The following is a 13,209-nucleotide window of genomic DNA, read 5'->3' as shown; positions in this document are numbered from 1 at the left end:
AAAAGAAATTCAATCCTGCCTGCATTTTATACACTTGCTGGGCAAGAAGTCGGAATTGCCCATCCTTGCCTAAGGGTCTCATTGGAGGGGCCGTAACTATTAGTGCAACGACATTATGCAACATGTTTTTAATGATTGTGAAAGCTGATGTGGAGGAGAATAAGTGGACAAAGTTTAAGAAATTTAAAAAATGGATTTTTTTCTTAATTGTCGTCAGAAGTTTCCATTGTTCGGTGTTTTCTTGAACTTAGCCCGATCATATCTCTTTACTGAAAAGTTATATAAATACAAGATTTGGCAGTTTGGTAGATAAGCATGCGAAGAACGTAATGCAGAATTTTTGTCGCTCTGCTACAAGGCTTTTTTTTAGATAAAGACCTTCAAAGTAAAGAAAATTTTGCCGATTGGGCCATTTTTGAAGTTTTTTATAAAAACATCTACACTACACATAAAAACTAAAAATACCTGAGCAGAAGCAAAAACATGCATATATTTAGGTAAATAAATTTCAGCTACCTAATTTTAATACATTTTGTGCAATTCATAACGAAAGTTGGCCAAAACAGCAGAGCGGATGAGCGCTCCACTCCACCTCTTCGTCATTATTGATTTCCTGTGGTTCGAAAAAACTTTTGGCGGCAAAACAAATTGCGGATCTCTTCTTTCCACTCATCAGGCAATAATATATAAAATTTTGAAATAAATTTGAGAGGTCGACCAGCCATCGTTTGTTCGATCTTACGTGGAATCACCCAATACGAGCTGGAACACCGAATTTATGTTTATTCAACGATTATTTGTAATGTACTGATATGAATTTGACGTATTGAATTGCCAGAAATACCTTTCCTTTTGAGTGAGCATTTAGTGTCATGAACACTATGGCGCATGCCAACTGCGTTTAGCCGCTATGAACTTAAAAAGGTAATTTCACTGTTCCATCTCGCAGTGGCCACAACTATACGTACTGATGCTATTATATTAACCTTGGTCACGGTGCCATCCTCGTGCAATTTCAAGCTGGTTTCGAACGCGCTAATGCATGTGCTTGTGGCATGTTGTCTTCTGGTGAGAGGAACTACTGTAACCTTGAAAAATAATGTCTGGTGGTCGTGTAGGCTTTACGCAGTTACGGCCATACTTGTACGGATGCCCCTTCAATATCGTCAGTGACTACCGCACTCTGTGCTGGCTGCAGAATCTCAAGGATCCTTCGGGCTCTCTCGCAAGATGAAGCCTTCGGTTACAGGAATCGGACGTGACGATTATATACAAGTCCGGCCGCGGAAAAGACACCGACGCTTAATGTCTTTCCCACGCCCCCATCTAGCCTCCACCAAAAATAATGGTGAAGCCTGCAGTTTGTTTCCTATTATGACATCTTTAAATGTGGCTAAACAGCCACGCGAACGCCGGCCGCAACCCCCGCGACAAATTGCCCGTTACTTGTCATCTTTATGCCAACGCAGTAACGCCATCAACAAGCGCAACTTTCATCCCGCCAAAAATGTCTACCCAATAGTTCTCATTTCTCTCCAACGACGTATTATATGCATGCCACTATATATGATCCATTGTCCGGCCATCTTGGTTTCATGGCCAGGACGTGACCAAGACAAGACGTGGTCTAGATGACCTGGAAACCAAACACACAAACCACAATAACAGCACGCAAGTCCGCGAGTGTTTGTACTTGACAATGGGGAAAAAATCCACCATGATATAAAGCCGCAGAAAGACAGACAAAGAAATTAAAAATGCAAACAGCTATGCCCTGGAGACACACCATTTAAAAATGTGAGTTGTCCTTTATTGCCTGCGGCGCCGCTGGAATTGACATGACTTATGTGTTCCTATCCCGACTCAGCCCAAGGGTCGTATTGTTCAAACGACCACTTTAGGTGACACCTTCACGTTCACAAGATTTCGCGAGACTATTGCCGGCTGCGGATGACCGTCTACAAGTCGCAGCGGCTTGTCACCATGTCAAGTGTTCGAAGACGGCAGGTCGGAAACGCTGTATCTCGCAGACGCTCGCACGCCCGGCGCTAATCTCGTGAAATCTAGCGAAAGTGAGGGCGTCGCCGAAAGCTATCGCCTTAATATACCGTACCAGGGGAGCTTTTCTCGATTGGTCCATCTAACGGACGGTCCATTTCGGCCGCCGCTGATTGGTTGGAGCTCGGTGGGCAGCGCGCCCCTGTTTCCGGTTCTTCTTCCGCAACGTCATTTTTACTTCACGGAGCTTTCACAACTCTTGACACAAATGAGAGGGACGAAAGGCGTTCCAACGCAACGAACGCAGCCTCCAGAGATTCGATTTTGGCCACACGGGTCTCGGAGGCCGTGCATGAACACCGATTCTGTGATCGCGTTAGCCCTCTAATTACGTTTAGTGCGTCCGCCCGTCTGACACACCTGTGAAGGTTGGTATGCATTCCTTACATCGTTTTCGGACATCTGGAACACGCTCACGTGCACAGACAGACTTTCAAGTTTAAGTGTTCTCTTACTGTACATTTAGTCTATTTTCTTTCTTTTTTGCTAGGAGTGTGCTTTGCGGGTTCGATGCGTCGACGTGGTCAAGAGCACGTTGATTCAACGTTCGCCGCTTTCTCGTGTAACTGAATGCGCTTCGCCGAAATGGACATGTCCATTAGATGGGCACATCGAGAATAGCTCTCCAGGATGACATGCCAGTTATTTTCACCTGCTCTTTACAGAGTTAGGTTCAGGAGATGGCATCACCTTCGCTGCTTTAAGTACTTAGCTTAAAGATTATCTTTGGCCCGCAGAATCGTCAGCAGGACAGGGTCAACTTCACATGCGACGCTTTACAAGTGCTTCGCTGAGCTCATCAGCCTCCTCCGCATTCACGGAGACGACGTCATGGCAGAACATGCCGCACTTTCGGTTCACCGCCCAGGCCACAGCACCCAACACGCCAACGTAGACCAACACAGCCATCATGTGCCACGCGAATGCGCCGGCGGCTAACATAGAGTCCATATGGCTGTTAGCATCCCAGGGTTTGTATCCGGGCAGCGGATTGTAGAGGATGAAGCCGATCTGCCACATCCACGTCGCGTGCAGCAGGCAAAAGTACGCTCGACCCAGGGACGCCAGGACGCTTCGGGGCCGACACATCTCGGCTGTGATGCAGATCACCACGGCAGCCACGGTGTAAACCAAGAGCGTGTGCACCATGGCGTCGAGGTGCGTCCTTCCGTGCACGTGGAAGTAGAAGAGCAGGCCCTCGGAGGTGACGGCGAGCAGCAGTGCCACATAGTCTGTGTGCGAAGGGAACGGGAACCCGGCGTTGTACATGATGTCTACTACGCCGTTGAGCAGGTAAAACGAGTACATCGCTTTATGCTGAGTGCTCGCCGCGTCTACGATGACGTCGCTTCTGAAAGTAACGGGAGCCTCGAAGGCAAAGCCGGCGCAGCAGCTGACAATCTTCAAGATGCCTTCTGCGCTGAATTTCCGGGACAGACAAGGCACCGGGTACGAGCAACGGCACGCGTAGGGTTTCTTGTCCTCCCTGCTGCGGACGTAGTAGCGCCAGGCCGCGAAAGTCCACCATGTTCCGAAAAAGAAGAGGAAGGTCCCGGGCAATGCATGGCCTATGAAAGTTCCCATTGTATGTGAAGGACCAGTAAACGGTGATGGCGTTGTAGGCAACGCCTAGGTTCTCCTTGTTCTGCAAATGAACGGAAGACAACCTTTGAAATAGTTGGAAACATTTACGAATAGCGCAGTGAAAGAAGACAGTGAAGGCCCCAGAAAACCAACTGACCCAGCTGAATTGAACTAACTGGCCCCATCTAAAATTTTATTGCTTGAAATAGTTGTGTTTATTAAGAAAAAGTTCATCTGAAAATATAAGCTTCACTGTTTTCAGCACTTTGTCGCTGCTTCACAATATCAACCCAGCCAAGCCAAAAGCCAAACGAGAGGAAGTGGTGAATTCCAATGGCAGATTCGGAGTGGCCGATGAACTCTGCGCCGGAGCACTCCGCTCCGGCGGTGAGCAAGCGAAGGAAATCTGCCAATGGAACACAGGCGCTACCGCGAGAGCAAATGGCAGGAAGCGCTAGCGCACATCCGCTTCCGGAAGCGCCCAGCATTCCTCCCGTAACCGCAAGTTGACGCTGCGATGTACCCCTCGTTATTGCTTCCGAGCCGCCACTAGCCGTCACAGGTAGAGTGTACTAGAACTGTTGAGTGGCGTGAACACGCCTCGCCGCCTGATGCCTTCCGCGTCGACCGTAGCGGCGGCGCTGCAGTCGCTCAGTACTGAAGGCGCAAGAACTGCTGGTCGCGTCGGCGGCACCCAGCTAACCCGGCACTATTACTGGTGCGGCTTTCGTTGCGTGTCTGTCAAGATTAAGCAGACTTGTCGTCGTAAGCATTGAGCGACGAAATTTCAAAGCTTTGAATGGATGCTTCCTTCCTATATGCCTTTGAGAGATACTGCAAATTACTTCTTGTAGCCGAAGCGACTGCTCGAAGGCACGCAAAATATAAAAATGAAAACGGGCTGACAGCAACACTGAAGATGCACTATCTCGGTATAATTGAGCCGAGCTCATTGCTGGGATAGTTAGTACATTACTCTCAATTAACTAGACGCCGAACGAGCGCCAGAAGAAACAGACAGACGAAACAGAAAGGGCGTGCCTTATTGTCTAATTTATTCAGAGTGACTCAGCTGCTCTATTGGAATGTAGCTGTGCTTAGAAAGCTGTGTACTGATATCCTGCTGAAAGCATGCCGAACATTTGCCGCGCGTTGGCGAAGCTGTGTGTACGTTGCGTATCTTTACAAATGCGCTGTGTAAATGTCACTTTTTCGACATTACGAGGGCTGAAATGTATCGGAAGTGAAATGTAACTGCACCGGGTAGAAATAACGGTCGTCCTCAGGGGCGTTGCACGAATATTGTTAATGGGGCCGGATGCGGAGGTGTGATTTTATTATCTATCTATCTATCTATCTATCTATCTATCTATCTATCTATCTATCTATCTATCTATCTATCTATCTATCTATCTATATATATATATATATATATATATATATATATATATATATATATATATATATATATATATATATATATATATATATATATATATATATATATATATATATATATATATATATATATATATATATATATATATATATACACATTTACAACATAATATCGCAAAGCGTCGAGCACCATCACCCCTCCTGGTTTCACTTCTGACACTTAAAAGATAAAACAACATTTAAATTATAATACAAAACATAGTCATCCGCAAGTTTGTGCAATGGCATTGATAGAAAATCAGGAAAACAGTGCAATATAAGCTGTCTATTCAAAAGGAGAACTGGTTATAGTGAATTTAGGTAGAATAACCGACGAGCTATATTTACATCTGCGCATTTTAATATGGTTGAGATAAGCCCTAATGCATGAAGTTTGTGCCTCGGAGGTGAACGCGCGCCTTCGGCTCGGCTCCCTGGCCCGGCTTCTGGTATTTTATGCCCTCCGAGGTCTCATAACCGATGCACAGTAACCGTGGAAGCACGCTGCATAAACAAGATAGCCTTTCGGCATTAAAGAAACAGCGCGAAACTGGCACAGTAGAACTCAGCCGTCACTAATATAAATGTGACAGAGTTACTTGTACGCAGGTTACTCATGAAACAGTCGAGCGCATCGCAGCTCATATAAGGATCAGTGTTCTGGATATCGTAGATACTGCCGACAGATGGATTGTAGGCTTTCGTCGCTGGTTTGTTACTTCTTCGCAGTCACTGTGTTCGTAGTCACTTATCGTGTAGCGCGGCTAGAAGTGTTGCTTGTAAACCGCACAGCAATCAGTGAGCAGCTAGGCTAGAGTGTACTAGAACTGTCGAGTGGCGTGAACGCGCCTCGCCGCCTGATGCCTTCCGCGTCGACCGTAGCGGCGGCGCTGCAGTCGCTCGGTACTGAAGGCGTGCGGCGCCTCGCGCAAGAACTGCTGGGCGCGTCGGCGGCACCCGGCTAATGGGCACTATTACTGATGCGGCTTTCGTTGCGTGTCTATCATTATTAAGCATAGCACTTGTCCTCATAAGCCTTGATGGACGAAACTTCAAAGCTTTTAATGGATGCTTGCTTCATAAATGCCTTTGAGAGATACTGCAGATCAGTTCTTGTAGCCGAAGTGACAGCTGGAAGGCACGCAAAATATAAAAATGAAAATGGGCTGATACCGACCGTGAAGATTCACGATCTCGGTGTAACTGAGCCCAACTCATTGCTGGGCTAGTTACATTACTGTCAATAATTTCACGCCGAACGACCGTCAGAAGAAAGAGACAGGAGAAACACAAAGGACGTGCCTTATTCTGACTTCTTCTGTTTTATTGCTTTCTTCTGGTGGTGATTCGGCGTCTAGTTTAGAGCTTCTCTATTGGAATTTAACTGTGCTCAGAAAGCTGTGTGCTGGTATTCTGCCGAAAACACGCCGAACATTTACCGCGCATTGGCGAAGCTGTGTGTGCGGTGCGTATCTTTACAAATGCCCTGCGTAAATGTGGCTTTTTCGACATTACGAGGCCTCAAAGGTATTGGAAGTCAATGTTAACTCGACCGGTACAAATAACGGTCGTCCTCAGGAGCGTTGCATGGATATTGTTATTGGCACCGGGTGGGGAGGCGAGACTTTACTGCCCGTATTTGTTCGTGTAAATATATATGCATATATATATATATATATATATATATATATATATATATATATATATATATATATATATATATATATATATATATATATATCCTGGCTTGACTTTAGACACTTTACAGGTAAAGCAACGAAATTATAATAAAAAACATGCATTGTTAAAAAGAAGTTTTTTTGCAATTGCATCGATAGGTCAGGAAAAGTGCAATATAAGCTGTCCATTGAAAAGGAGAACTGGTTGTAGTGAATTTAGGCAGAATGACCGGCGGGTTATATTTACATCTGCGCAATTTAAGATGCTTGAGATAAGCCCTGATGCATCAAGTTTGTGCCTCGGAGCGCGCCTTCGGCTCGGCTCCTGCAGCTGGCTCGGCTTCGTGGTATTTTAAGCACTCAGAGGTCGCATAACCGATGCATAGTAACCGCGGAAGCGTAGGCGTGCGCAAGGAGGGGGGAGGGCAGGGGGCGGCCGCCTTCCCTAGTCACCTGAGAAGATGGGGGGGGGGGACGAAGTCTGCCCCATGCATGGGCTTAATAGGGATGGGGCGGGGGCGCTGCGACGAACATTCACCCGACTTCGCCCCCCCCCCCCCCCCCCCCGCCACCCTGCGCTCGCCTATGCGCGGAAGCACGCTGTTGAAACAAGATAGCCTTTCGGCATTAAAGAAACAGAGCAAAACTGGCAGAACTCAGCCGTCACTAATATAAATGTTGTGATAGAGTTATTTGTACTCAGCTTCCTCATGAAACAGTCGAGCGCATTGGAGCTCATATGAGGACCAATGCTCTGGATATCGTAGAGACTGCCGGCAGAAGAATGGTAGGCTTTCGTCGCTGGTTTTTTATTTCTTCGTAGTCACTTATAGTGTAGCGCGGCTCGAAATGTTGCTTGCAAACCGCACAGCAATCAGTGAGCAGCTAGGTGCAAAATCCGATTGTCGCATTCTTTGGGGGCCGCCAGGCTCCAAAAACAGGGAATATCTCGGAGCCATTTTGGCACGCCTGCATATTTACTCAGGCACCAAGGCGCGTAGAAGGCGTTGAGACACCGATTATAGCTCAGTAATGCATTAAACGCGCTAAAAACGCGCAATTAAACGCTTTCGTAGGCTGCGACGCGCGCGCGCCAAGTGCAGACGCTCTCCACAGCTTCAGTACTAGTACACTCTGTTCAGTACAAATCACGGTGTAAGAAAAATAATTTAGGTGTGGACACTCTCCGCCCGCCGCGAAGGAGAGCGCGTCCAGATAATGTTCGCCTTTAATACATGCGCCGGCCGCAGTTTCGTGGGGGGCGCTGCGACATGGGGGCTTAAGAAACCTATCCGCCTCGTGCATCGGTATGGTGGCGCCACCGCTCGGCTCCCCTGGTGACTAGCGAGGAGAAAGGAAGATGTGCCCTCTCCCAACCCCCCATAGGATCCCATGCATTTTGAATCAAGTTTGCGATTTCGTTGCGCAAAAACAAACTAGCGCCATCTCTCGACAATACGCCACACCGACGACGCAACACGTCCTCTTGCTTCCACCGACTGGCCATGCTCCAAGCTAACTCCTCTCTCCACTTTCTTTTATTTCTTTCGGTGGCCGTGAGAGCGCGCGCTGTGCACTGTGCTGTAGCGTACCCGACAAGACCGGCTGGGCTCGTCGCGTCTTCCTTGAACGTTGCAACGTTAATATTGTGTTAAGGCGGTGGCCACACGTCGGACGACGAGCCCTGATTTCGTTCAGCTGCCATCTCATCAACGGCAATGTTTCAGACGCCTCAGTTGTGTACTTTTGTCCGTTGGTTGCGGGACAAGATGGCCTCCTGCAAGACCGCGTTTTTCCAAGTCAGCTGTGTGTGTAGTTCTCGGCGTCGTAGCAGTTTGATGACGCGAGGACGTCAACTGGTGCTACATCGTGGGAACCGCTGAAGTGACTGCAAGCTTGACGACATTGTGCCAGAATATTCTAGCGTACTGTACGCGCACGATTGTGCTACACTTAAAATACCGCGCTTGGCCTCGAGCGTCAACCTGGTACGCCTGTGTGCAACAGGCGTGTTGTTATCGTTGTTGCGTCGGTTAATATTGAATTGCAATTGGAATACCGTTTTGGCAAAGGTAAGTGAAGCTGTAAGTAGTTGTTCTGCTATATGCTCGCTACTCCACGAACATTACTTCTAGAATCGCATTTTATTTTGAGCTGCACGTACCAAAGGAGAATCTAGCATACGAGATACATTGCACGCGTGCGCATTTCCTATATAAATCTGAGTAATGCCACGGGTGCGCATTTCCTGTATAAGTCTGAGTAATACCATGCTCAATTTAAAGCGCATGTGTTAGAGGATTGTGGCTTCAATGGTGAAAGTGATTAGATATTCCGAATTATGTGATTGCAATGCAGTTAGAACTTTCTCATATGTTAATACGGTCTGTGAACAAAAAAAAAAAAACGCTGTGTGAATGTTTGTTGGTCATTTGCTACAGTACTTTCACGCATTATTATGCAGCTGTGTGACGGCTGTTAAAACGTTCAGCAAGTTAGATTTTGGTTTTCTTGGCCTAGTTGAGTGCTACGAGTGTTGGGCGAAGATAAAATCGCGTGTCTTTTGTGCGTTTCTTAAGCAGGCATACAGCCGTAATAGTCATTGTTGTACTGTTTGGGGTGTTCAATAAAACAAGAATGCTGTTTTGTACTGCAACAATTTTTATTTCATCTGTGTTAACAGATCACGCAAACAACTTGGACACATGCACGTAAGAAACGTACGCAGTGCATCGCGCGCACGCATTAAAAAACGGGCCTGTCATTTTAAAACAAATAATATAGAACAATGGACGTAACAGACGGCATGGTTGTCTAGTGGAGCAGCGTCGGCAGTACAAATTTCAAACCAGAATGAAACATGAATAGAAAAACGGAGAGTAACAGGCGCTTTACCCACGGCTTCTCTGAGCCGCGCAGATCCACCTATCGCTACCGTCCGCCGTTGGTGGCGCCACCAGTACCACTGAAAGCAGCAGCGCACGAGGCGGATTGCGACGAGGCGAACGCGCGCTTTTCTTCATTTTTTTTTTCACCTCATTGCATGTTTTCACGGCGAGTTTTCATACGGCCACGGTGTAAACGGCGCACCCGACGCACATAGCGTCCCTAACAGCGTTGCGTACGTAAAAGCGCGGCGTCTTGCTTAGAGCGCGTGAGCAGTCTTTCTGCTCGCTGACTTCTCACGTGCGCAGCGCCGTTACGCACGCTACGCACGCAGCTCGTCTTCTATAGTACATGCGCCGGCCGCGGTTGCGTGGGAGGCGCTGCGACATGGGGGCCGAGAGGAGGAAAGAGGCGAACATTATGTGGACGCGCCGTCGGGCGGAGTGTCCACACCTAAATTATTTTTCTTACACCGTGGTACAAATAAAGTACAAAGTGACTACAGCGCCGCCGCTACGATCGCCCGTTGGAGCATCACCCGAGATGCGGCGCGGCCGCTTCGTTCGTTCTAGAGTCACTAGAAAATTTTTCTAGTGACTCTAGTTCGTTCCACTGCTCTGTAGCTAGGCGCATCTGTGATACGATTGTCGCCTTCTTTGCGGGTCGGCAGGCTCCAAAAATAGGGAATGTGTCGGCGCAGTTTTGGCACGCCTGCATATTCACTCGAGCACCATGGCGCGTAGCAGGTTTTGAGGCACCGATTAAAGCTCATTAATGCATTAAACGCGCTCAAAATGAGCAATTACAGGCTTTCATACGTTGCGACGCGCGCGCGCCAAATGCAGACGCTCTCCACAGCTTCAGTACAAAGCGACTACAGCGCCGCCGCTACGGTCGCCCGTTGGGGCATCACCGGAGATGCGGCGCGGCCGCTTCGTTCGCAGGCGGCGCGCGGAGTGAGCGGGCGCGCTCGGGCAGCGCGTTGCGTCGCTCACGTGGTACACCACGCTTTACGCACGCGCGGGACGGCTGCGACTTCCAGTCGAAACCACTGATCTCCACTAGGCGGAGCTGGATGGCGCATCGAGCACACGGGCGTGAAGCCACCGGAAGCCGCCGTTTTGTCCCGGAAGAGAACTTTTCTCTTCTTTTTTAAAGAAATACCTGCCTGTGGCGCAGTAAACTGTACGAATCGACCGGAAAAGTCATCAGGGAAGACATTTCACGCGTAAGTACCTCAAAGTTGCATTACTTTTTACGCATTTTGTCCGTTGCAGCACTCCGCCATATTCGGACGGTGTCGGCACGGCGTCTGTCATATTTCGTGTAGCGTTCGTCGGCGTCTAAAGTGAGGCGTAATCGCAGTCTGAAAAAATAAAAAAGAAAAACGATCATAACAACACCTGCCACCCGAGAATACTTGAATCCACCTTGCTTGGCAGGCAAATGTCGTATCGCTCCGTGCGAAACTCGCACAGTAAAGTCGAAGCCGTTTCCACCTATTCGAAACGACCTTTCGAGTTTGTTTCGCAGCTATCGCGGTGAATAAGCAGAAGGGCTTGCTTTGACGCACGCCGGCTTCCGTCGGCGGGATACCAAAATGCTATGCAAGACAATTCGAGAGCGATATTCTCACTGTGCCAGGAGGATTCGAACTTGCGACAACAGACTGACCGTCCAGGAGTGTATGCAGGAATGATGAAATGACGTTCTTCTCCTGCGCCTCCTTAGAAATGTGCCTCTCAGACACCCTGGTTATCATATGGAAGTTGAGAGTGCTGATCTCGGACTAACGCGGCTAGCCCAGCTGCTTGCATGATGGGCTGCCATGTTTGTTTATTCATCCGTGTACTCCATACAGCTGGCGTTCGCCTCTTGCTCCCTTTCGCACGTCGCCTTCACGGAATGCAAACGAATTCGCTTCGCGGAAAACTTTGTTTCGGCCTGCCGGTGTACGAGTGTCGAAGGAAGACAACAACAACGCTATCGAGATGCGCGTCCGCGCATCTCGATAGCGTTCTCCGAAGGAGTGAGAGTACTTCGCTAGCGAGTATCAGACATGTCACACCTATCACCCGAACATATGCGCGTCAACCAACGTATACACATTTCGACGGTAGATTCCGCCACACACGAAAGAGACACTGCAGGAGCGATCGTAGGCCCAGATTGTAAGACTGACCCCACCTGTTGTAACACCATCACCGACCATACCATGTGAATTCGATACTTAGGCGCTATTGTGCGTCCTCATATCGGATTCGTCCCCCTTCCTCCACTAATCTATCTATCTATCTATCTATCTATCTATCTATCTATCTATCTATCTATCTATCTATCTATCTATCTATCTATCTATCTATCTATCTATCTATCTATCTATCTATCTATCTAAACTTTATCGACAGCTTGCCGATGAAGCGATTTCCAAGAAACCCGCGTCCACATTCCCATTCCGCAGTATCGTACTCACCTTCGGGGCACTCGTTGGCTTTGTACCATGTGGTTGACGAACAAAACGGACGTAAGAATGATCGCCGATGACACGTTTTAAACCAAATGTTCACCTGTTCGCCCGAGAGGAATCAATGAATGCTACCACGTTGTGAAATTTCGCTTAAGCTTTCCTGACTGCTGTACCTAGTAGTAGCTGCTGGACGTCTTCCAAGCCAAGACTTCTCCCTAATGAGCCTTCTTCTAGCGACAAAGTGGCGACATCTTAATACCTCTCTTTAGTGCATTGACTTCTCCGTTCCTGGGCTGGCGGCCGCGGAGGTCGCACTTCCATTGTGGCTAAATGCTAGAGGCCCGTGTACGTTGAATTAATTGCACGTTAAGTTTCGCACATTTTATCTTTCTTTCTTCCTCTATTTCTTTTTTTTCTCTCTTCTGTCTGTTTTCTGTGTACGTCTTTTTGTCTCAGTCTCTGTCTATTCCTTTCTTTCTTTCTTTCTTTCTTTCTTTCTTCCTTCCTTTCTTTCTTTCTTTCTTTCTTTCTTTCTTTCTTTCTTTCTTTCATTCTCTCCTCCTTTCTCTTTCAGCCTTTCGTTCTTTCTACTTCTCTCTTTCTCTGCTTCGCTTTACTCTCTGTCCGCCTCATTTCCCTCTTCCTCAACTCACATCTGTCCTCACCCTCACCTACCTTTCCAACCCCCTTGCTATATTACACTATACAAGGCTATGTTATGCTCTGCTAGCGTGCCTGTATAGCCGAATGGTTAAGACGCCCGCTTTCGGATTGTGGGTACGCGGATTCGAATCTCGCCTCGCGAAGAAACTTTTTTCCCCTAGAATTTCTCTCTTTCTCTCTCTTTCTTTCTCTCGCTCTCTCTCTTTGCCTCCCCCTCTCTCTTTCTTTCTCTCTCTCTCTCTCTCTCTACTTGTTGTCTCGCCCGTCAGGTTTATTGTATCCCTCGCCGGAGAAATCGTCGCTCGTGTTTAGAGAGCGAAGCAGAAGACGAAGAAGACGACGAAGTTGAAGAAGAGGACGACGAGAACGCGTGCAGATTCATGTTTCCTGTGCAGCGGCGGCGGCGCGTGACGTCATTCCAGCGGCGCCTGTGCG

General features: G+C 47.9%; 1 protein-coding gene across 1 annotated transcript; it reads right to left on the bottom strand.

Moving 5' to 3' along the window:
* Window positions 1-2,820: 2,820 nt before the first annotated feature.
* Window positions 2,821-12,367, bottom strand: LOC125756179 (transmembrane protein 45B-like). Its single transcript, XM_049418196.1, has 2 exons — window positions 12,118-12,367; window positions 2,821-3,703 (listed from the first exon to the last, which is right to left on the bottom strand). Exon 2 carries the CDS (start codon window positions 3,640-3,642, stop codon window positions 2,821-2,823), a length of 822 nt encoding a protein of 273 aa, XP_049274153.1. The 5' UTR covers window positions 3,643-3,703; window positions 12,118-12,367.
* Window positions 12,368-13,209: the final 842 nt, after the last annotated feature.

Source organism: Rhipicephalus sanguineus, chromosome 8 (assembly GCF_013339695.2).
Source record: "Rhipicephalus sanguineus isolate Rsan-2018 chromosome 8, BIME_Rsan_1.4, whole genome shotgun sequence".
Classification (NCBI taxonomy): domain Eukaryota; kingdom Metazoa; phylum Arthropoda; class Arachnida; order Ixodida; family Ixodidae; genus Rhipicephalus; species Rhipicephalus sanguineus.
This window is presented reverse-complemented; position numbering and strand designations above follow the sequence as displayed.

Bases quoted from the DNA above. Each gene is read 5' to 3' on its own strand.
- LOC125756179 (XM_049418196.1), bottom strand. From the start codon at position 3,642: ATGGGAACTTTCATAGGCCATGCATTGCCCGGGACCTTCCTCTTCTTT.